Source organism: Choloepus didactylus, chromosome 1 (assembly GCF_015220235.1).
Source record: "Choloepus didactylus isolate mChoDid1 chromosome 1, mChoDid1.pri, whole genome shotgun sequence".
Lineage (NCBI taxonomy): Eukaryota > Metazoa > Chordata > Mammalia > Pilosa > Megalonychidae > Choloepus > Choloepus didactylus.
In genome coordinates this window covers 64491185-64513401 of record NC_051307.1, presented here as the reverse complement: position 1 = coordinate 64513401, position 22217 = coordinate 64491185, and the positions used below count along the sequence as shown (strand labels likewise).

At 37.5% G+C, this 22217-nt stretch overlaps 1 protein-coding gene across 28 annotated transcripts in view; it reads left to right on the top strand.

Moving 5' to 3' along the window:
* Positions 1–22217, top strand: part of LOC119532323 (ABI family member 3 binding protein) — a 277976-nt gene that overhangs the window by 108748 nt on the left and 147011 nt on the right. For all 28 annotated transcript variants that reach the window (XM_037834649.1, XM_037834668.1, XM_037834802.1 and 25 more), the window contains exons 3-4: positions 8356–8424; positions 11972–12104. In XM_037834649.1, the coding sequence (XP_037690577.1) occupies positions 8356–8424; positions 11972–12104 (202 nt within the window). The remainder of the gene's footprint in view (positions 1–8355; positions 8425–11971; positions 12105–22217) is intronic.

Sequence of the window (22217 nt, the reverse complement as noted above, 5' to 3'; positions counted from 1 at the left end):
ACTTTGACAGTTATTATCTTATCTTTGATGTTTTTCTCATGGTTATACTCAGGCTATGGATTTTTAGGGAGGAAATAGCTATTGTTTTTTAAAAAAACATGTTAAAAGGAAAAAATAAGCAGAAGAAAGGTTGAAGAACTGCTAAATGTCTTCGCTTTGAGCATCTGCCTCTTCTGCTTCATCTTTCGACTCAGAGTTGTCAGTAACTGTGTTTTTCCACACAATATCATGCTCTGGGCCACCAAGAACATTGACAATGCAGTATTTTAAAAACAGGACTCCAATGGGTTTTTGTCCAAATTACTGACCCCTCTCTGCCAATTTTGAAGCTGTCACTTTCTTGACCTGACAGGAAAGTGTCAGGTAATGACAGCAAGGTAAGACTGTCACGTGGACAACAACACTTATTAAGATACTGTTGATTGTAAAAACGCATCCCTCGTTGAGAGATATTAAAAACTGGGGGGAATGTCAGAATTAATGAAATATGAGATTCTGACTTTTAGTATGCCATTTTTAATAAAACAGTCTTACATTCAGTATTGCCAAATTCCCATTCCGGGTTCAGATGTGACTGTGCTACTTTTATCTTTCCAAGGGAAATTAAAACCAGTGAAGTCCCACCTGTCAGATTAGCAGAAAATCTCTTTAATAGGACTCCATTTCTCTCCCAGTTTTTCAAAATCCTGAGAAGGTGGTGCATCCCAAATGGAGGTCCATCCAACTTCTATCCACTGTGAAAGAGCCCTGGGGTTGAATATACTCACAGCCACGTGTGCTGCACTGAGCTCTAATGTTTGCGGGGCCTCCACCATCTGATCAGGTGCCTGCTGGCCAAAATCCCAGCACAGGCTGGCACAGCTCCTCTGAGGAAGACCTTTTAATGAGCAGCCCACTGGCCCAGGGCCCAGTGCTCTCCTTGTTTGATTTCTAGGGTGGCAGCATGTGGTGCTGACTCTGCACCCCAGAAGCTGCCATAACCAAGACAGCCACCCCAGGAGTACAGTGTCAAAGGCAATTCCCATGTCTTCCCCCATGGACCCAATTTGCCTCACCTCTCCCCCTCTTTGGGATTAAATTGCACAGCTCTATCAAAACTTCCAAATCTTAATAGGGATAACTTGACAATGACCCTCCCCCTACCTCCTACCCTGACCTCCCTGTGGCAGCCCACCTACCCCCTCCCTCTGGAGCCTTGAGCACACAGCAGCCTGCATGACCAGAGCACAGACACTGAAGGCCATTAAGCCTAATCACTGTTGGCAATCAGCTTTCAGAAGACTCTGCTGAGGCTTCTTTGTAACCAAATCTAGTGAGGCTCTGCTGAGCTGTATAAGGCACTCCTCTTCCTCCCGTTTGTGCAGATCACTGACTTTCTTTCCCAACCGGCCACCATTGGGAAGACCCCTCCTGTAAGTCCCTAATAAAATTCATGGGGAATTTTTTGCCTGACATTTTCTTTGGTCTTAGAGTTGAATTGGGCTGGAGTGCACCCGCCAACCCTTCCTTTTCTTCCTTCTCTTCCCTTTTTCCCTTTTCTTCCTTCCCTGCTTCTTCATATCCAAAATAAACCTAATTACTGGCAAAATTTGTTTATGAGCTGTCTTTAAGAGGCTCAAAACCATCTGGAAATTCATTTTCATCTTGAACCTTCTCTCTGGGCCTTGAAGAGTGTCTGATAAGATGTGCATCTTCCATGACTGAATTCAAAGGAATAATGTAAGCAGAGTGGTATTTGGTCATTTTCCTGCCAGAGTAAAAATTGAACTCATGTAAATACAGTCTCGACCAAGATATTTGCAAGCCAGCCTGTTTTTAGTTCGTGGAGAAGGTGCTCTCTATACCTTATAATTTCAGGAAAGGGATTAGGATAGGCAACTAGGGTAAAAGATTCTCCCCACTTGAAGTTTTATGCCCACAATATATTTAGTTAGAAGACTTATGCTTTTCTTAAATAATTAAAGTAGAACAAGTATAGGTATTGTATTAACATGTATTTACTCACACTAAGCTGTAAATAGCTGCTTTCATGATCCTCTCTGAGAACAAATGAAAATAAGATTGAAAAGGACAACCAAATTCTGTGAAGTGAGGGGGCACCTCAAAGGGGAAAATGGGCATAGGAACTTGCCTACATGAGTAAGTTAGTCCTAACTCACAATTTTGGTTAGGCTGGTGTGCCAGTTTGAATGTATTGTGTCCCCCAAACGCCATTATCTTTGATGTAATCTTGTGTGGGCAGACCTATCAGTATTAATTAGACTGAAATTCTTTGATTGTTTCCATGGAGATGCGCCCCGGCCAACTGTGGGTGATGACTCTGATTGGATAATTTCCATGGAGGTGTTGGCCCGCCCATTGGGTGGGTCTGAATTAAATTACTGGCACACTATATGAGATCAGACAGAAGGAGCGAGCTTGCTACAGCCAACAGGGACACTTTGAAGAAAGCACAGGAGCTGCAGATGAGAGACAGTTTGAAGACAGCCTTTGAAAGCAGACTCTTGCTCTGGAGAAGCTGAGAGAGGACACATATCCCAAGTGCAACTAAGAGTGACTTTTGAGGAACTGCAGCCTAGAGAGGAATGTCCTGGGAGAAAGCCATTTTGAAACCAGAACTTTGGAGCAGACGCCAGCCACGTGCCTTCCCGGCTAACAGGTTTTCCGGACACCACTGGCCATCCTCCAGTGAAGGTACCCAACTGCTGATGTGTTATCTTGGACACTTTATGGCCTTAAGACTGTAACTGTGTAACCAAATAAACCCCCTTTCATATAAGCCAATCCATCTCTGGTGTTTTACATTCGGCAGCATTAGCAAATTAGAACAGCTGGCCTTACGTGGAAGTAGTCTATTAATGCTGCCATCCTGATTTTAGTATTCTTACATTATGGAGCAAAAGGCACATAGTATGATTGGTCATTCCATTATTGCTATTTACCTAATAAATGTCACGGCCACCCCAAAAATCTGAGACAGTTTACAAAATAGAATCATGGAGTAATATTAAAGAATACCCCCCCCACACACACTCTCTCTCTCTGTCTCACTCTCACACTCTCTCTCTCTCACACACACACATATATAAAATCAAGGGGAAATTAAAATAATAGTCAAATATTCTGATGAGACTAGAGAGAGTCATCAATAGAAATGTATGTAAAGAGGTCTGCACATTTAATAACAGTGGATCTTACATTTGGCTCAGATATTTTAAGTTAGTGTTTTATAACATTAAGGAAGTATTCCATTAATCCTTTATTAATCAAGAATTGATGCTGTATTGAATTATATCAAATGTCTTTTCAGCACCTGTGGAAATGATCTTGCTATTTTTCTCCTTATGTTCCTTGGTCTGCACTTGGTTATAATATGTTCTTGTGTTATGTGCTGCCAGATTTTGCTTGTCAATATATTTTTAGAAATCTTTGCATTGATATTTTACAGGTGAATTTGTTCTGTAACTTTTGTACAATTTTTGCCTTTTGGAATCTGTGATTTTTGTTTTTTTAAGAAAACAGATTTGAACATTTTTCTATCTTTTAAGATGTAATAATAACAATAACTATGCTAGGCATTGTTGAAAGTTAATCATCATTAACAGCCCTTTGAGGCTAGGTGCTATGACTATTCCCATTTTGCAGATGAGCAAACTGAGATGCACAGAGGGAAAGTACTTTGCCTAATACTGAACAGGATTTGATCCTAATCTCCAGTGTCCATGCTCCTATTCCAGAAATTTAGTTTGACAGGCAACCAAATTATTAGAAAGATGACAAGGATGAATACATTATTTTGTGTTTTTTCAGGCCTGTACCTGATTTTCTTTAGGGCTCTCCTGGCTTAGTTTATGTTTATTTTGTAGAGCCTTGTATGGTGGAAATAAGCCTCCTGAGACAGCATTCTGAAACAGTGTGGCTTGTGTGGTTTTGCCCATTCTGGTCTGTAAAGGAAGAAGTAAAATATTTTGGCATGTTTTGCCAGAATTTTTAATCAGGCTATATATATAATATATAATGTATATGTTTCCAGGCTGTTACAAATCCACAAAGAATTTCATAGTGCAAAACAAATAGAAAGCATGGTTTTTAGCTGTTTTGTTTTCCCAAATCTATATTCCCAATGGAATGCAAAGACTGCTGAAATACGTATATGTTGAAAGTTTTTAATGAGCAGTAGGAGCCAATATATGCACCCAGGTCATGACATCTGTTCCAATTTGTAATTGCCTTTAACAGCCTAGGCTTTTTAGGCAAAATGTCTGTGATCATAACAAAAATTGTTTTTAAATTGTTCAAATAACCGTATTTCTTATTTAGTTCTGGCAATATCTTTGGCTTCTGTGTGTTATTTTCTAGTGTTTCAGGCCTTTGTTTTTAACCACTGAGGCATAGTTGAATTAATCTGTATAAAGGAAGGAGATAAAAGGCTAGCTCTTAGAGACTCTGCCACAGTAAGCCAATGTAGGAAAACTAGGGATTTAACTCTGTTTTCCAGAAGTGAGTTAATAAAATAAATTTAATAAATTTATAAATTTAATAAATTTTTTAAACCTGACTTTAATAAATCCAGAGGTTTATTAAAAGGGCATTGTGAAGACTAGATTAAGGTAGAAAAAGGGTAAAAATGGTCATGTGCTCATTTTGAGACTTAAAACAAGCTGTTTAACTTCCATAAGCTTTGGTCCAGACTCTGCTACATAATTTGCAGGGGTCAGCACAAAATGAAAATGTGGGGCATGTTGTTCAAAAACAGGAAAGCTAATGTCATTAGAGGTTGAAAAATATAAAGGCTTTCTCTTTCTTGCTTGATCTCTTTCTCAACTTGTCATCATGGTTTTTTATTTGCTATTTAATACCATTCTAAGTAAAGAAGATTAAGTTTTTAAATTATTTACTTAGATTTTACCTTTTATCTTTATATTGTATCAGGCCAGTTTTAAATGTAAACACAAAAGCATGTAATTTGTATGCAGAATTGCTGAAATTGCACAATTTGTATTTTGTAGTTTATACATGCATGTGTATTTCATTCTTAGCAGAAAGTGGACATGCTGCACAAAACTGACTCAACTGCTTTAAAATTGCTTCTTGATACATGCACATACAGTCTACCACTCAGCTTACTCATGAGTGAGGAAGAACTGAAAAATGAAGGCAACTATGAGTGTCCCTATCTTTTCATTTCCTTCTATATCATCATTTTCAGTGTAAGTGTCTGGCTACAGGGAAGTAACCTGAGTAAGAAAGGATGTGTTTCTCAAAACACCATTGCCTTCTTTCTGCGTGAGAAGCAAGTTCTGGTTGAATGGAAAGTGTGGCCTCTCCATGCTGTCAGTGCCCTACTCCTTACTTAGTCCTAGACTTAACATGCTTAACTTTTGCTCACTCTGTAAGAATTCTGGATCATAGGGTATCTTGAAAGCTGTTTTAGTTTGCAAGATCTGCCAGGACAAATACCACACAATGGGTAGGCTTTGACAGGTATTTACTATCTCACGGTTTTGAAGCTAGAAGTCCAAAATCAAGATGTTGGCTGGGCCATGCTTTTTCCCAGGGTCAGTAGTTTCTTTTGATGGCAGTCCTCTGTCACATGGTGATGTCCTCGGTCTCCTCCTCTGGCTGTCTCTGACTTTCTGTTTTTCTTTATAAACCCCCAATAATCCAGATTAAGATCTATCCTGATTCGATTTCTTGGCCACACCTTAACTAATAATAACATCTTCCTTCATACCTACAGGAACATATTTTTTGTGGGGTACATTATTCGACTTCCAAAAAATGCTATACACACAGGGGACAGCAAGGAACTGAAGACATGTGGATTGTGCCTATCTCCTCTGCACGCTCCATTGTCCCATCAGACTTCCCTTATAAAACACAAATTCAAAGATAAAATTAAGCATTTTAAGATGGTGACAGCGGGGCATCAAGTCAAACATAGGGCCTTTCTGAGCATGAGGGCTTGTGTGACTGTACAGATTGCACACTCATGAAGCCAACTCTGCCTCATTGACCTCATCAGTACCTACCTGGGAGGGTTGAAGCAAGGAATAATTAAGTCATGAATGTGAAGGCGCTTAGCACAGTAGCCTGCACATAGACGTACTCAATAAACTGTAGTTTCTTAGACTAGTCTTAATTGATGGGGCTGCTGTAACGAAGTATCACAAACTGGGTGATTTATTCTCTCACAGTTCTGGAGGCCAGAAGTCCAAAATCCAGGTGTTGGCAGGACCGCACTTTCTCTGAATTCTGCATCCTTCTGGTGGTAGCTTGTCAGCAGTCTGTGACTCAGTGTCTGCCTCAGTCACAGGGCTGTTTCTCTCTCTTCTTCAGTCGTCTGTATGTCGGTCCAAATTTCCTCCCTTACAAGGACTGAGGCATGTTGGATGAGGGTCCACACTAGCCCAGTTTGGCTCATCTTGACTAATAACATCTGCAAAGATCTATTTGCAGATGAGTTCACAGTCACAGGATTGAGGTCTAGGACTTAAATGTGACTGCTTGGCGGACACAATTCAATCCAAAACAATACGTACCTATATCACTCTCTATCCCAAATAAAATCAGAAAGGGTTGTTGTGTTTCCACCAGGGAATTTGCTTACATGATTTGGTTTTAAGCATTCCTTATAGGAGCCCCATTAAGCAAAGTGCCCTCAGACACATGAGATCTTGACATAGATTGAATGCTTGTTTATCTCTTGTGGTCGTGAGACAATTATAGGATGAACAAACAAAGCTTTGAGGAGTGTTCAGGAGGATGCCCGGATTACTCTATTCAGTGGTAATTACTGTAACAGGTTTTACCACATGGGGTTGTGTGGGGTGTATGGGAAGACAAAGGTACAAGTCATGAAAAGCAGTTGAATTGCCAGGTTGTCTCTGGCTGAGAATGAGATCAGCTCTGCAAAACCCTGGGCAGAGAAGGCTGCTGATCTCCAAACTCACGGAGGTGAGGTATTTGAACCCATAATAAAAACAAAGCAGAAGTCTGCCTCAGCAAGGAGGGGTGAAGTCTGATTGACTACAGTGCCCAAACGAATGAGTTTTTGGGCCCAAAGTTACTGAAGAAGTATTGTAGGTAATGCCCATGAATCAACTAATCCAGTAGATCTGTTTATAAAATGCTGTTTTGTATATCCAAAATGTACTTGGTTTATTTATATACTTTTTTAAATCCATGTTTTATTGTAGAATATAACATATATACATAGAAGTGATATCTTTCCAAGTGAAATTTAACAAGTAATCAGAGAACAAATTTCAAAGAACATTATAGGTTACAGTTCCACAGTTTCAGTTATTTCCTTATTGTGAAATATAACATATATACAAAAAAGGTTATGTCTTTCAAAGTATGCTTTAACAAGTAGTTATATGGGAAATTTCTAAAGTTGTTATGAGTTATAGTACCACAGTTTCAGTTATTTCCTTATTGTGAAATATAACTTATACACAAAAAGGTGATAGCTCTCAAATTACAATTTAACAAGTAGCTATAGAACAAATTTCAAAGGATGCTGTGTATTAGAGTCCACCTTTTCAATTCTTTCCTCTAGCTATTCTAATATGCTTTTAAACCAACCATTCATCTTTGAAACATCAGTTTAAAAAGATTGTTTGATAAATTATTAGCCCTAATTGGGTTAGCACATACAGATTATTTAAACATCATCTTGTTTAAAACCTGAATATTAAAAAAATTCATTTATTTTTGATTGATATATTTTATGTGAAAATTATACCAATCCTTAAATTGTGACTTTGTCTAAAAGTTGTTCATAAAAACTACTGGTTGGATAGGAAAACAGGCTGACAAGTTACACAAACAGGCTGAAAATTAGGATGGGCATTAAAAATATTCATATTTCCAAGACAGGGAGCGTTTCCATGAAAGTGAATACTGTTTGGATTTTATAACAGGAGAGACTCATGAGTCTTATGGGAGTATGATTTTCCCTCTGTGATCTTGAACCATCAGGCTGCCTCCCCATCCATTAGGAGTAGGATATCAGAATGGATATATGATTTAAAAAAATCACTTTGTAGATAGGATTTATGAAAACACGGCATAAAATCTGTGTCTAGCATGATTCTTTTAAGACCTCCCCCCACGCCCCAGCCCATTTGGTTTTGAAAATCTGGATTTAATTTTCATTTCGAGAACTTAATGGATTGAGTGGCCTCAGGAAGTATTAACTTCCCAGATTCCTTGGCGCTCTCACGCACTGGTGATGCAGTTAGGATGTACTAGGACTAACCAGAGAGAACGCTGAGTCAGGAAATGGGTGTGCTGTCACAAAGGCTTATTCTCAAAGGCTTTTACTGATCATGTTGTTGTTGTTTCCAGATGCAGAGCCTAAATACTTGATTGTTGTGCGACCTGCACCCCCTCCAAGTAAAAAGAAATCATGCTCAGGTATAGTCATTTTCATTGCTTTTTTTTTTTCTTTTTTGTTAAATTGAACATGCCTTTTCCTGTTTTGTTCTATCTATGGAGACTGGAGACCAAGTACCTTGGAGATGCTTAGGAATGTAGATTAGAAGACCATAATAAACACAGCAAACTCTCAGTCAATAGATTATTCAGATTACCTTAGCATGATGGTAGAGACTGCTGAGGATTTTATCCTGGCACCACCACTTGCAAACTGCAGGGTCTGAGGGTCTCTGCTGCATCATAGGGTTGTGGTGAAGATTAAAAGAGTTAAAGTATATGTGGCACTTATGACATTGCCTGCCCATAGCGAGTGCTCGTTCAGGGATGGCTCCTATAAGCCTGGCTCTATTTTGCAATGTGTGAACTCATGCCTACTATTGTACCTTTCAGGTCTTAAGGCAAAGTTTTATGTCTTTGCTTAAGGATAGCTCATATTATATGTGTGTTAAATAGATTGGAGTTTAGGTTTTATGTACTCCTTATCTCTCCCCTGTAAATAGTCCAACATAAAGGAAGGATTCCTTTCATAATACAACAACAGAAAATACCATCCATCTTCCCAGGAATAGAAAGACTTGAATCAGCAATATAGATGCCAAATAAATAAGTAAAAATATTTTTATGTGTCTAAAGAAAGATTAAAAATCCTACACTGTCAGATTTCACTACTAAAATTTCTTCTCAGATAAATAACCAGACCATTGCTGGTGAAGATACAGAAGTATGAAAATGCTTTTGCTATCTGATATCATATTTTCATACCTATGTAGAGTTGATCATAATGTTTTGCTTTTCTTTTTCATTTTCTAATGTCAAGCATCCTCCAAATAATTTTATCCCAATCACATTTATCTTCTATGGTACACTGGATGTCAAACACACAAAAAGGACCTTCTCGTTTACTTGTTGGTTATATTTTTTTCAAAGGGATGTAAAGGGTGGAGAGAGGAAACAGCTACTCAAATATACTGAGTAAAGCGGACCTTTGCAGTTATGTATTCTGCCTTCTAGATGTATCAGTCCCAAGACAGAAATTATTTGTCACAATCCCCTCTCCTCCTTCTGTTGGTTTCCACTTTTATGAAAATCTTTGAATGGTCAAGCATTTCATAGAGTACAAATCTATTTTCCTGCCCTTTTTCATTACCCCAAAATTGCAAAGGAATTTCAGTCACACCTTACAGTTGTTAGTGAGAGTTGTCCAGGCAGCATCTCACTTACTTTAAAATAAATATACTCTCGGTATTTTAAGAATTTATTTTAAAGTATTGAACAATACAATCAAGAAGCATGAGTATGGTTCCATGGATTTCTGACTTAATCTGAATTTTTACTAAACTGTTTATTAATACAACAGATCATGATAAAATATATATAAATACAAAAACAAGAAATGGAGATCGGGGGCATTATTTACCCTTAATAGCACTATATAACTTCATTTCATATCATTTCAGGGCTTCTACAACAGCAATAGCATTAGAAATCTTTTTTTACTTTGTGACAACTGGCTCAGGAAATTGTTTCACCTTGCTCAGGATGTAAAACCACACCTTTCCTTTCAGGCAATGGATATAATTTTTGTTTTTATAATCTGCAGTATGAATGATGTAATGACTAATGGATTAGTTTCCATTAATTTTACATTTTCATCTGCCACATAAGTCTTACTTATTTAATCATTTTTCTATAAACATTCAAATAATCATTTGTTGATCATATAAGCCTTAGGCACCTTTGGAAAAAGAATGTATCTTTTGTCTCTGAGTGGTGTTATCTTCACACGTCGTGAACTAAGCCAATGATGGAGTAGAGAGAAACTTAGACTAAGATTCGGGAAACCTGGATTTGAGTCTTGACCTTGTTCTTGGTGGGAACTGGGGCATGCTTGGTGCTTCCCTGGGCCTCACCTATTCATCTGTAAAATGAGATAGTTGCAATTAGATTCATGAAAATCAATTCCAGGGTGGAAAAAGGCTCATCAGAATCACCTCAGGGCTTTTTCAAACTACATGTGCCCCCTACCCTCACCCCAGGTTCTAATCTCCTTGGGGGCCAGACTTGGACCCTTAAAATCTTGACCATAATGAGCCACTATTATAGGGGTATCTGGAAAAGTTTATGGAGATGAATGAACACATGTTTGCAACCAAGTAAGAGCTAAATACTCTTGAAAATTATTTTAAAGATCTTAAAATATTCAATGATGTTACGACAAGGCAATCTGCTATCAATAGGTTATGATATTCTGGACACAGAGGGTTTCTGACTGCAATAGCACCTCACAGAACTTAAATCAAATAGAAGTAACAAGCCTGACACAATTCTTACGGATCTTTGGTTCAGATCACCTCTCTATGCTCATGCAAGGGGATCTCCTACTCACCTTAATAAAAGTCGTTTTGCTGGTTGGTTCCCATGCTATTATATTAAAATAGCACAAGTACTTCCACACAACACAACATACATAGTCTCATGAAATGAAAAAAGGAACCCAAAGGCAATATGAACAATATTTATTTTGTATTAGTTCTACATAGTTTTATAATAGGTTTCCTGTTAGATTTTTATTTTACTTATCCTGATTTTTTTATGTATAAACTATATCCATTCAGCATTGGTTTTCGTGGCTGAGGAGCTTCCCTCTTCTTTTTCATGGTCCTCTGATTCCTGCAGTTTCAAATATTTTCAGAAATGCTAATGCCTGCTTATATGCTTGAAAAGAACTGGGTGGTTCATCAGCATCACTCTTGCATTGCCCAAATCCAATTAGTCCCATCAGAACAAGTGTACATCCTATATTACTCCTGTTCTTTCAGAATTATTAAAAATGTAGGAAAGTTTTCTGTTCAGGTACTCACTATAAAGAATATGCTTGTTACAATATTATGACAAGGCATTTTACACTCCCAAATAGGCAAAAATAAAGGATACAACTCATAGTCTAGATGGTAATATTTCTTTTCTCTTTTAGATATATCACACTAGTTCACAGCTCCAGGAAAAAAACAAGTAAACTATTATCTGTAGAATAAATAAAATGAGTAACCTGTGTGTGTATATATACACATATCACACACACAAATATATATATAGTATGTATTGGTAGTATATTTACATTTGATTATGGCATATATATGGTGTGTATAAACATATAGTGATATATATAAATATATATTATATATATACATATACAATTGTATATAATTCTAACATTAACTGACCATAGCCAAGACATCCAAACTCATTCTTGATCCACAGGAAAGTAAAAACTATATATTGTTGGATATAGTTTATACATGTACACACATATATATGCATACAAATTTTAAAAAAGGCTGTTTCATTTGATTCATTCTTAAATTCATGGGCCAAAAAAAGTGATATTTGCAGACTATATAAATAGAAAAGGAATTGGGTGATCTCAAACTTTTCATAATCTTGCCAAGTCATCTTCATGCATTTCCTTGAAATGATGAAAATACACTAAATGCTACAAGAATTAACCTATGTGTTACTTCCATAGGTAAAGCACGTCCTCGCAAACCTCTCCAGTTGGTGGTTGGCACTCTGTCGCCAAGTTCAGTCTTTCTGTCCTGGGGTTTCCTCATCAACCCACACCATGACTGGACACTGCCAAGCCACTGTCCCAATGACAGGTAACTAACCGGAACTGAAGACCTTATCTGTCTGGAAATTAGTTCTTGCTTTTAATAGTATCTGCATATGCTCTAGAAGAATTTATAAATATCAGGAGCATCAGCATTTATAGATCACTGTTAGCTGTACAATCTGTTCTAGGTGAGAGAGGAACAAAGCCATGTAAATCAGGATAATTGAGGGAATTCTCATGCTGTTTGGCAAGCCCTCCAGGTGATTCTGATGCCAACCAAAGTTTGAGAATCACTGGCTCAGAAATTGAGAGATTCACACAGGGGTGAGATATAAGTAGAAGAAAAGCACCGAGTCAAAAACAAAGCTGTGAACTGCCATCTTCCTTGAAAGAACAAAATAAGAAAAATCTATGTAATCACTGTCATTCATCTACCTATTCATCCATCCAATGCATGTACACGGCACCATCTATGTGCTAGGCACTGTGTTAAATGCTGAAACATGATTCTGAATTGGTGATAAAATAGCCACAGGTTGCTGGGTCCCACCCCCAGGATTTCTGATTCAGTAGGTCTGGAGCAGGGCCTGAACATTCGCATTTTTGACAAGTTCCCAAGTGATGGTGATGCTTGTGCTGCCCAGTTCCGGGACCGCATTTTGAGAACCACTGCTTCAAGTACTTGTTTGTCAGATCAAAGATGCATCCCTTTCCAATCAAAGATCAACCTTTCCCACCTTTTAATGGTCATTCCCAATTGCCTTCTTGTATTAGCTTCAAAATTAAGAAATTTGTATATGGGCAAGCATTCAAATTTTTTAAATCTTCAGCCAGTGGCATTATATTTTGAAAGGTTTTTTTTTTAATCCTAAATATACTCAGTGATTTAAAAATTTTTGATATTTTTTCATTTCCTTTTTTAATAATAAATTTTATTAAGGTATAATTTACGTGAAGAAAAATGCACAGATCTTAAGCATAAAATTTGGCCATTTATAACAAATGCATATGTCTTGGTTATACATTCCATCAAGAAATAGAGCATTTTCATCATCACAGAAAATATCGTCCTTCCAAAAGGAACCACTGATTTGATTTCTATCACCATAGGTTAGTTTTGTCTATTCTAGAATTTCATATAAATAGGATCATAGGGTCATGTTTAGTTAAACCCTTACATGGGGTCCTGTTCTCCGGGGACTCACTTTCTGGAAGCTCAGGGAGGTCCCTGATAGAGCTGCTTCTGGTTCTAGTCTCAAAAAGCACTGTCAGAATTTTCCAAACCACCACTTTCTGATTTCACCGTGCTTAAGAATTTATTTCTCAGCGTATCCTTTCCTCTTTCATTTCACTAAAGGTGCAAGGAGCAGCCAGGCTGCACCTCCCTCTCTTACTTCGCAATCTCCTCAGCTAAATATCCAAGTTCATTGTTTTCAAGTTCCACTTTTAATCTAACATTGGAATATAACTTTGCCAAATTCTCTGCCACCTTATAATAAGGATCGCCTTTCCTCCGATTTTCAATAAAACGTTCCTGATTTCCTTCTAAGGCCTCATCAGAAGTACCCTTAACATCCATATTTCTACAACAGTCTCATCAGAGCACTCACGGCTTTTTCAATCAAGCACTTAACAGTTCTTCCAGCCTCTGCCCATTACACAATTCCAAAGCAATTTCCACTTTTTAGGGTATTTGTAATAGCATCACCTCACTCCCACTCCCCAAAACTGTTTTAGTTTCCCGGCCACTAAAACAAATACCATGCAGTGGGTTGGCTTAAACAACAGGAATTTATTGGCTCATGGTTTTGAGGCTGGGAGAAGTACAAAATCAAGGTATAATCAAGGCAATGCTTTCTCTCAGTAGCCTGTTGCATTGTGGAACTGGCTTTGCCGATGATCTTTGGTCCTTGGCTTTTTTGTCACTTGGAAATGCACATGGTAGCCCCTCCTGGCTTCTCTGGTTTCCATTGACTTCCAGCTTCTTCTGTGCCCTTCACTCTCTGTGTCTGAGTTTCATTCTGCTTATAAAGGGCTCCAGTAATAGGATTAAGATCCGTCCCAGTTAAGGCCCATCCTGGGCCATGCCTTAACTGAAGTAACCTCATCAAAGGGTCCTATTTACAAGGGCTGACACCCATAGGAATGGATTAAGTCTAGGAACATGTTTTTCTTGGATACGTAGCTCCAAGTCACCACATGGCCATAAGCATTTTTGTGTATGGCTTTTTGTGAACCGTATATTTTAATTTCTCTTAGTTAAAGATCTAGAACTGGAATTTCTAGGTCACAAAAAAGATGTACATTTAGCTATTTTTTGCCTAACTTTTCCATTTACACCTCTGAAAGCAATGTATGAGAGTTCTGATTGCTCCACATCCTTCCCAACATTTGGTGTTTTCAGCATTTTTCATTTTAGCCATGCTAATGTAGTAGAATCTCATTGAGTTTTAATATGCATTTCCCTTGTACTAATGGTATTGAGTGCTTTTTCATGTAATATTTTGACCATCTTTATATCTTCTTTTGTAATGTTTTATTTACTTGTATTTCTCTTAATTGAACTAAAAGAAAGAACTTTTAAAATGTTTATAACTTTTCAAAAGTACCTTTCATATGATTTTGATTAGAAAATCTAGACTAAAATAGAAAAAAAATTTAAATTTTCCTTCACAACTCCATGGTTTTGGAGGGACAAATACTCGGAAAAAGACTTGTAGAAGATATTTCCAAAACCAAATTTTTTGAAAAATAATTTTGAGATGTTTCAAAGAATCTGAAATAGTCCTTATTTCACCTATCACTAAACACATAACACGTTTGCTTGTAAAACGGACTCTTGAGATAACATGAGTTCTTGTGATCATCCCAGCTAAATTGGTCCAGAGTGCTACATGCTGAGAAAACAGACATTTATGAATTGCTTTCTTTTTTTATTTTCAGTTTTTCAGTCTCTTATTTTAAAAAGAAAGAAAGAAAGAAAAGGGGGTAGGGGAAAGAGAGAAAATGTGGCACTCTTGTAACAAAATGTGACCTGATTTTAAAGTTACTCAACTTACCTGAAAACTCCTTGAGACTACTTGTTTCCACAGTTCAGTAACCTGGCAAATTCATTAGGCATGAATTACCAATGATTTCCTTCCTTGCCCTCAGGCTTTTCCTTCAATTTAACTTGGTTCTATTGACCATTCCATGAAAGAATTGATAGATGTTTCCATTGATTGACAGCACAAGGAAATAAAGACTGTGGAAAGGATAGAGGAAGAGATGGCCTAGTGGAGCTAGGATCTTAACCCAGATACTGGACCATACACACCCCTCACCCTTACCCCCTCACACACACACTCACTGTTCTCATGGAGTCATGAATGTCATGTAACAATGGTCAAAATCAGTAACTCCTCCTTGATAAAAGTTCTTCAAGAAATGCAATAAAAATGTGCCAAGATGCTTGCAAACTTTCAAACCTGAGAGGGTAGGAAAAGCAAAGAATCCTAGACAGAACGGGGAAGTGGTAGGATATGACAGTAACAAGTAAAAAGAAGTGTTTGGATTACTTGTGGATTTTATTTACCCGTCTCCTTTCTCCCTAGTTAATACAGTTAATAAAGGGCTAACATTTAAAGTCTTTGTGTTGCTTGAGAAAAAATAGTAGTTTTTATTTAAAAGCTCCAGAAATACTGTAGACATTATAAGCACCCAAATAAATCCACCAGAGCTGTAAATTAGTGTTATTACAAGCAGACTTGGAGAAATCTATCCTCATATGTTCAAGCAGATGTTGTTTAGAATTTAGACTAGTCCAGTAGGTTAGAATATGCAATAATAGCTAAAGGGTGTGATTATTTCTTGAAAACTGGAAGATTAATACAGCTAAAAGTGTTTCTTCTGGGGATCTTATAAAACCCTTGGGATTTGTGTGCCCTTGGCTTGCTACAGGATCACCAAAAAGTGTCATTTTAATCTTTTGAACTACAATATTTATCACCTTTTGTCAAGTTGGTGATAAAAGAACACTGCATATTGGTTTGTACAGTCTCATTTATTCTATGCAAATACAAACAATTTATTGGAAAAGTTTTTTCTTCGTATTTTGACCTTGAACTATAAACCCATTTTCTATTCTGAAGTTATTGTGGAATAAATTTCTACTTTTTTGTTTTGTTTGTTTAAGTTTGGAAGTATTAATGGAATATTACTTTATACTTTGTGGCCATTTTCTATTCCTATTTGCATAGGGCCGTATAGGACCTTTGGAACTCCCAAGTTTTAGGTCTTTTTCTGAGTTCACATTGGAGAGTAGACATGCTTGATTTACAGTTTTTGTTCTTAAAGGGTTTGAATAGAATAATGTACACATTTGTCCTCAATATACCTGAGGTCAAAAGAAATCTTTCCAAACTGGCCCAAATGAGGAGTAAAATATGTTTTTAAAGTTTATTTCAACCAGTAATAATTTATTTTTTTCTTCCCATGTTTCCAACTCATTAATGCTTTCAAGATTGCTTTTTTCCCACTTTTTTGCCAACGTATTAAAGCTTTATGATTTGTTTAGAGAACATTTTCACGTTTTCTAACACTTTCATATTGTACTTATTTACTCTTAATTTAGAATAAGGACTCTTCTTTTCTGGCAGTCCTGGGCAGGCTCTTGCCTTTCTCTCTTTCTCTCTCTCTCTCTCTCTTTCTCTCTCTCTCTCTCTCTCTCTCTCTCTCTCTCTCTCTCTCTCTCTCTCTCTCTCTCTCTTTTCTTTTTACAAGTTTTCTAAGAAACATGCATTTTTCTATTACTGTGAATTTTCGCTTGATCAGGCCCCATACTTGAGTACCCATTTGTCTTGCCATATAAACTTTAAGCTCTGTGAGGGCAAGAACCACCTAGATCTTGCCCACTCTTTTCTCTCCAGTCCCGGGGCCAGCATTTGGTACATAGTAGGCCCCCAGTAAATATATCCCGAATGACTGAATAAACAGTGAAATGTCCACTGAACATTTCATTTTTATATCTCACTACATGAGATATAAACTCAACATGTCAAAATCAAACTCATACTTTTTCTTTTGAAGTCTTGAACAATTCTCCACTTGCCCTAATTTGAAATTGTAGTCATTTTTTACTGTTCATCTATAGTTTACGAGGCACCAAGTTGTATTGATCTTTAAGAGTACCCATATCTGTCTCCTTGTCTCTACGTCCATTTGCACACCAGTGGTTCCAGTCCCGGTACTGTCACCTCATCCTGTATCCTGGCAGTAGCATCCTGGTTACAGACCCTGGCTCTTTTCCCTACTCCAGTCTATCCTGGCTTCCACAATTCTGAGGAAATTTAGACTATCCACCATCAGCTTACTTTTCCTTCATCCCAAATTTATCTTTCTCTCTATCCCTCTTCTTGTCTGTCTTCCCAGGGAACGCATTTCTGACTTCAGGCAGTGCTCATGATCCCATCTCTTTCCACATCCTCTCAGCCTTTGTTTCCCCAGTCACCTCCTCTCTCTGACATCCTTTGCCCCTTTACTGCCACTAGTGCCTGCCTTCTACTTGCAAAGATGCTAAAGATTTCCCTATCCTAAAGCAAAACCTCTTGATGCTGTTCTATCTTCCAAGTTACTTTTTGACCTCTTTTCTTAATTCCCCAACTTCTCAGAGTGATCTGCTCTCAAATTCTTGACTTCTGCACCACCCAATGAATCCTTATTCCCTTTCACTGACTTCCATCCACTTTGTATCATTCCACTGAAACTTCTTGTGGTGGTCAACAATGATCAAAAAATTGCTAAATCTCATCCTCCTTAACTTCTCTGTGGAATTTCACCCTGTTGGCTATCCTTCTACTCTTGGAACTCTTTCCTTGACATTTTTACTTAGGTTTTCCTCTTACCCATCTAATCATTCCTGCTTACTTCTTGTCCTACCTCCTAAATATTGGATAGGGTTCTATTCTTGTATCACTTATATCATCTATGTATCCTCCTTATTGATTCTATGTTTTGTCTTCAACTATCATTTCTATGTAGACCAGTGCTTTTCAAACTTTGATATGCATTCATATCACCTAGAGGAACTTGTTAAAATGTAGATTCTGATTCTGTAGGCCTGAGCAAGAACCTGAGATTCTACATTTAAAACAAGCTCCCAGATATAGATGACTCCCAATATTGAGCTCCTGACCTTGGCCCATTACAAAAATTCTAAGACTGTATTCTCAGTTGACTATGGAATATTTGCACTAAAATGACCAGGAGACATTGATCAATACCTCAAACTCAAACTAAATTTGTATTTTCTGTGCTGCTAGATGAACTCCTTTTCTATCACTTTAACTACATTTTTCTCAAATTTGAAGACTCATCTCTGATATTTATTTTCACTTTCCCTGGCACCCGTATCCTACATGGAGACTGGTCTCATCAATTCTTTTGTAGAAATATAACTGATCTGTTTCTTTCTTTTTCATCATTCTGTTTCTTTCATGATTCATCCTCTTATTATTTCAAATCTAAACTACACTGCAGATAAATACAGCTTCCTTTATCTCTGTTCAACTTTATTCACCTGTTGAAGAATCTCCACTAGCTTTGCACTGCCTGGTAAAAGAAGTCTTAGAATCTCTCAAGGAATATATTGTGATATATTCCATGCTCCTAAAGTGAGATTTAGTGCCTAGCTTGCATCCCCTAGACTTGGTACGTTGCCCTGCCTTAAATTACACCACTGGGATAATTTTAAGGATTTAAAATGCAGCCTGACCACATCAACGTAGTGGTATTCCCATTTGGTAAGTTAAAGCCGAGAGCACCATACCCAGCTCTCACTCAGCACTATCTGCTTTCCATCCTGTCTTCCTACACATACACACACCTGACTCCCTCACTATATTGTGAGCTTGTTCTTGAAGTTATTAGTCTTCCGTCTCACATAGAACCTAGTATCACGTTTTGCAATAGTAGCTCTCAATAAATATAAAAATGAATAAGCAAGTGGATTGTCAGGAATAGGACTTAAAAATTATGTAGCTCACTCATTCAGCTCTTGAGCCTCCCCTGCAACATCTCCCATCCAGAGTCTACAGTGAACATCTCCAGTGAAGACAACATAGCATAAAGATTAAAGATACAAATTCTGGTCAGACTGACTTAAGTTCAAAATTCTGCTTTATTATTAGTTAAGTGACCTTGGATGAATTACTTAAATGTTTTAAATCTTGGTTTTCTCATCCTTAAAGTGGAGGTAATAATATCATAGGATGGTTAGAATTAAATGAGATGACACATAAAATGCTTTATACAATGTCTGGAATGCCATGAGCACTCAACAAATGGTATTGTGCCTGCTTCTAGTCTTCTTGTTGCCTCTCAATATTAGTATTTTGTATTATGGTATATTATAATTACCCCTTCATGTAAATTATTCCATTTCAGAGAACACTAAAATCACTAGAAACTTCTCTTTTGAGCTTAAATCAGCCAGCAGTGGGTGATGTTAACTGAATAAAGGGGGGCTTGCTAGTAGTTGACCAGTTTAAAAATTATTACAAGAGTACAAAAATAATGACAGCCTCAATTGGGAAAGGGGCTCTAGGAACATAGAAGAGGGCAAATGCAAGAGTAATCATGTAGGAAGACTTAACTGGACTTGATAGGTATGCCAGTTCAATGTATTATGTCCCCCAAAGCGCCATTATCTTTGATGTAATCTTGTGTGGGCAGACATATTAGTGTTGATTAGATTGGAAACCTTTGAGTGTTTCTGTGGAGATGTGCCCAACCCGACTGTGGGAGGTGACTCTGATTGGATAATTTCCATGGAGGTATTACCCCACTCAGTGGGTCTAAATTAAATCACTGGAGCCTTATAAATGAGCTGACAAACAGAAGGAACTCAGTGCAGCTGTGAGTGACATTTTGAAGAGGAGCTACAGCCAAAAGGGACACTTTGAAGAATGCACAGAAGCTGAGACAGTAGTTGCAGATGAGAGACAGTTTGAAGACAGCTGTTGAAAGCAGACCCTTACTCCAGAGAAGCTAAGAGAGGACAAAACACCCCAAGAGCAACTAAGAGTGACATTTTTGAGGAACTGCACCCTAGAGAGGAACGTCCTGGGAGAAAGCCATTTTGAAACCAGAACTTTGGAGCAGATGCCAGCAGGTGCCTTCCCAGCTAACAGAAATTTTCTGGACATAATTGGCCATCCTCCAGTGAAGGTACCCTTTGTTGATGGACACTTTATGGCCTTAAGACTATAACTTTGTAACCAAATAAACCCCCTTTTATAAATGCCAATCCATTTCTGGTGTTTTGCATTCTGGCAGCAGAACAACAGGTAATCGAACTTGAGGAGAGAAGTTGTTCAAGAGAATGTGAAGTAAACAGAAATGGAGATCACAAAAGGAACAGATTTAGGAGAGAAGATAGGAACAAATTTTTAAGGTAGCTGTGAAATTAATGGAGAATTAAGTCATTGGGTTTGATACCAAGAAGTTTTGCCCCAATAACCTTCTTATAAGTGTTCAAAGATAGTGGCAGGGTTAAGAAGGTTTGACTTGGGTTTTGATAAAATGGGAAATACTTAAATAACTTTTAGACTCAGGTCCTTGAGGAATTAAGAGAAATGTTGAAGAGCTGATGGAATAAGGATATGGAATAAAATTACCAAGAGACTTATTTCTGAGAGGATAAGAGATACTTTGCCTACAATCAGAGAGGGGCAAGAAGAGTGTGGAGGTAGAGATACTCTTTGTGAAGAAGGAGGTGGAGCAGAATTTATATTAGCTGTCATGATTTCAGTAAAGCAAGAAGCAAGACGTTGACAAAGGGGATGTTAGGAAGTGTCCTTTGATGTGAAGAGAATAAAAATTGTGTGGAAAAGTTTAGGAAATACAGTAAAATTTGATTGCACAGAAATAAAAGCATTGCAAAGAAAAGCATGGCAAGCCCAAAAAGATGGTCAACAATGTGTATGAAGCCAGGCTAGCTGGTGGAATGACTACATTTATTTTGATCTTCAAATATCCTCTCTTAAGTGTTTTACTAGAGTAGAATGTCTGTTATATTGCCAGAATAAACATTTAGAAAGAGAAATGATCTCCAAGATTGACCAGTTTGACCCCCTTTTCTTTTTCAATAAATAAAATTGATATCTAAATGGGTGAAGAGGCCCCTAGAGGTCATTTGTATTGACTAGTTTGCAAACCATGCCATTCACTACCTGCCTTCTCCACTACATTTGAGGGGAATAGACTTAAGTTATAATAACATTTACTGACAGCATTGAGACTATTACTGAGGTGCCAGCACAGAATAATGTCAGTTGAACCATCTACTACCCTCAACGACTTCTTACCATTTAATTAGAATGTAAGATACTATTGCCCTTAAAATGTAAATTGCCATGGCAGTCTTTCCAGAGATCTGATCTGAGGACATTCACAAGCTGCTATTTGTGTTTTCAATAGACTTGTTTCTTCCCAGTGCCTTTGGGCCCAAATTTAATCAACCACAGAACAAGATGAAACCAGTGTTTTGATCCTGGATGTCCTCAAACAGCAATGAGAAGACTGACTATATGCTGTGATGAATAGATAACAAGGCAAAAAAATAAGACTGAAGTCTGGTTCCCTTTACTCTTCTTCCATTTTGAGTCATTTTCTTCATCTTTTTCCATCTTCTTTGCCAAGCACCTTGGTAAAAGACAGTCCAGTGCAGTACAAAAGGCAGTGAATTAGGAGTCAGAAAATAGCATTTGGCCAGTCTCTGTCACTGATTATCAGACTGTAGGCTCTTTGGGGCCTTTCTTTTTCTTTGATAATTCTTGTACTGCTCTTGGTCAAGTTTATTGTATGGATAAACTGAAAAGAATAAATAAAAACGTTAAACTCTCTGCAAATGTACAATGTAGACATTTTTGCGTTTTGCCAGTTTGCATTGTTTCTTTGCATAAGAGTGCTGTGTTTTGGTAAGTAAAACCTTATGCAATGAAATATTGCAAAATATAATTGTTGACCTAATGGGTTAAATAAGTATTTTTTGGTGATTGAATTATCAGCCATTATATAGTAATTATGTTTTAATTTAAAAATGACCCTCTGAGCACCTAAGTATCTATCCAGTTTCTTCCACAAAAATTTATGGAGCACCTACTGTGTGCTAGATTATAAA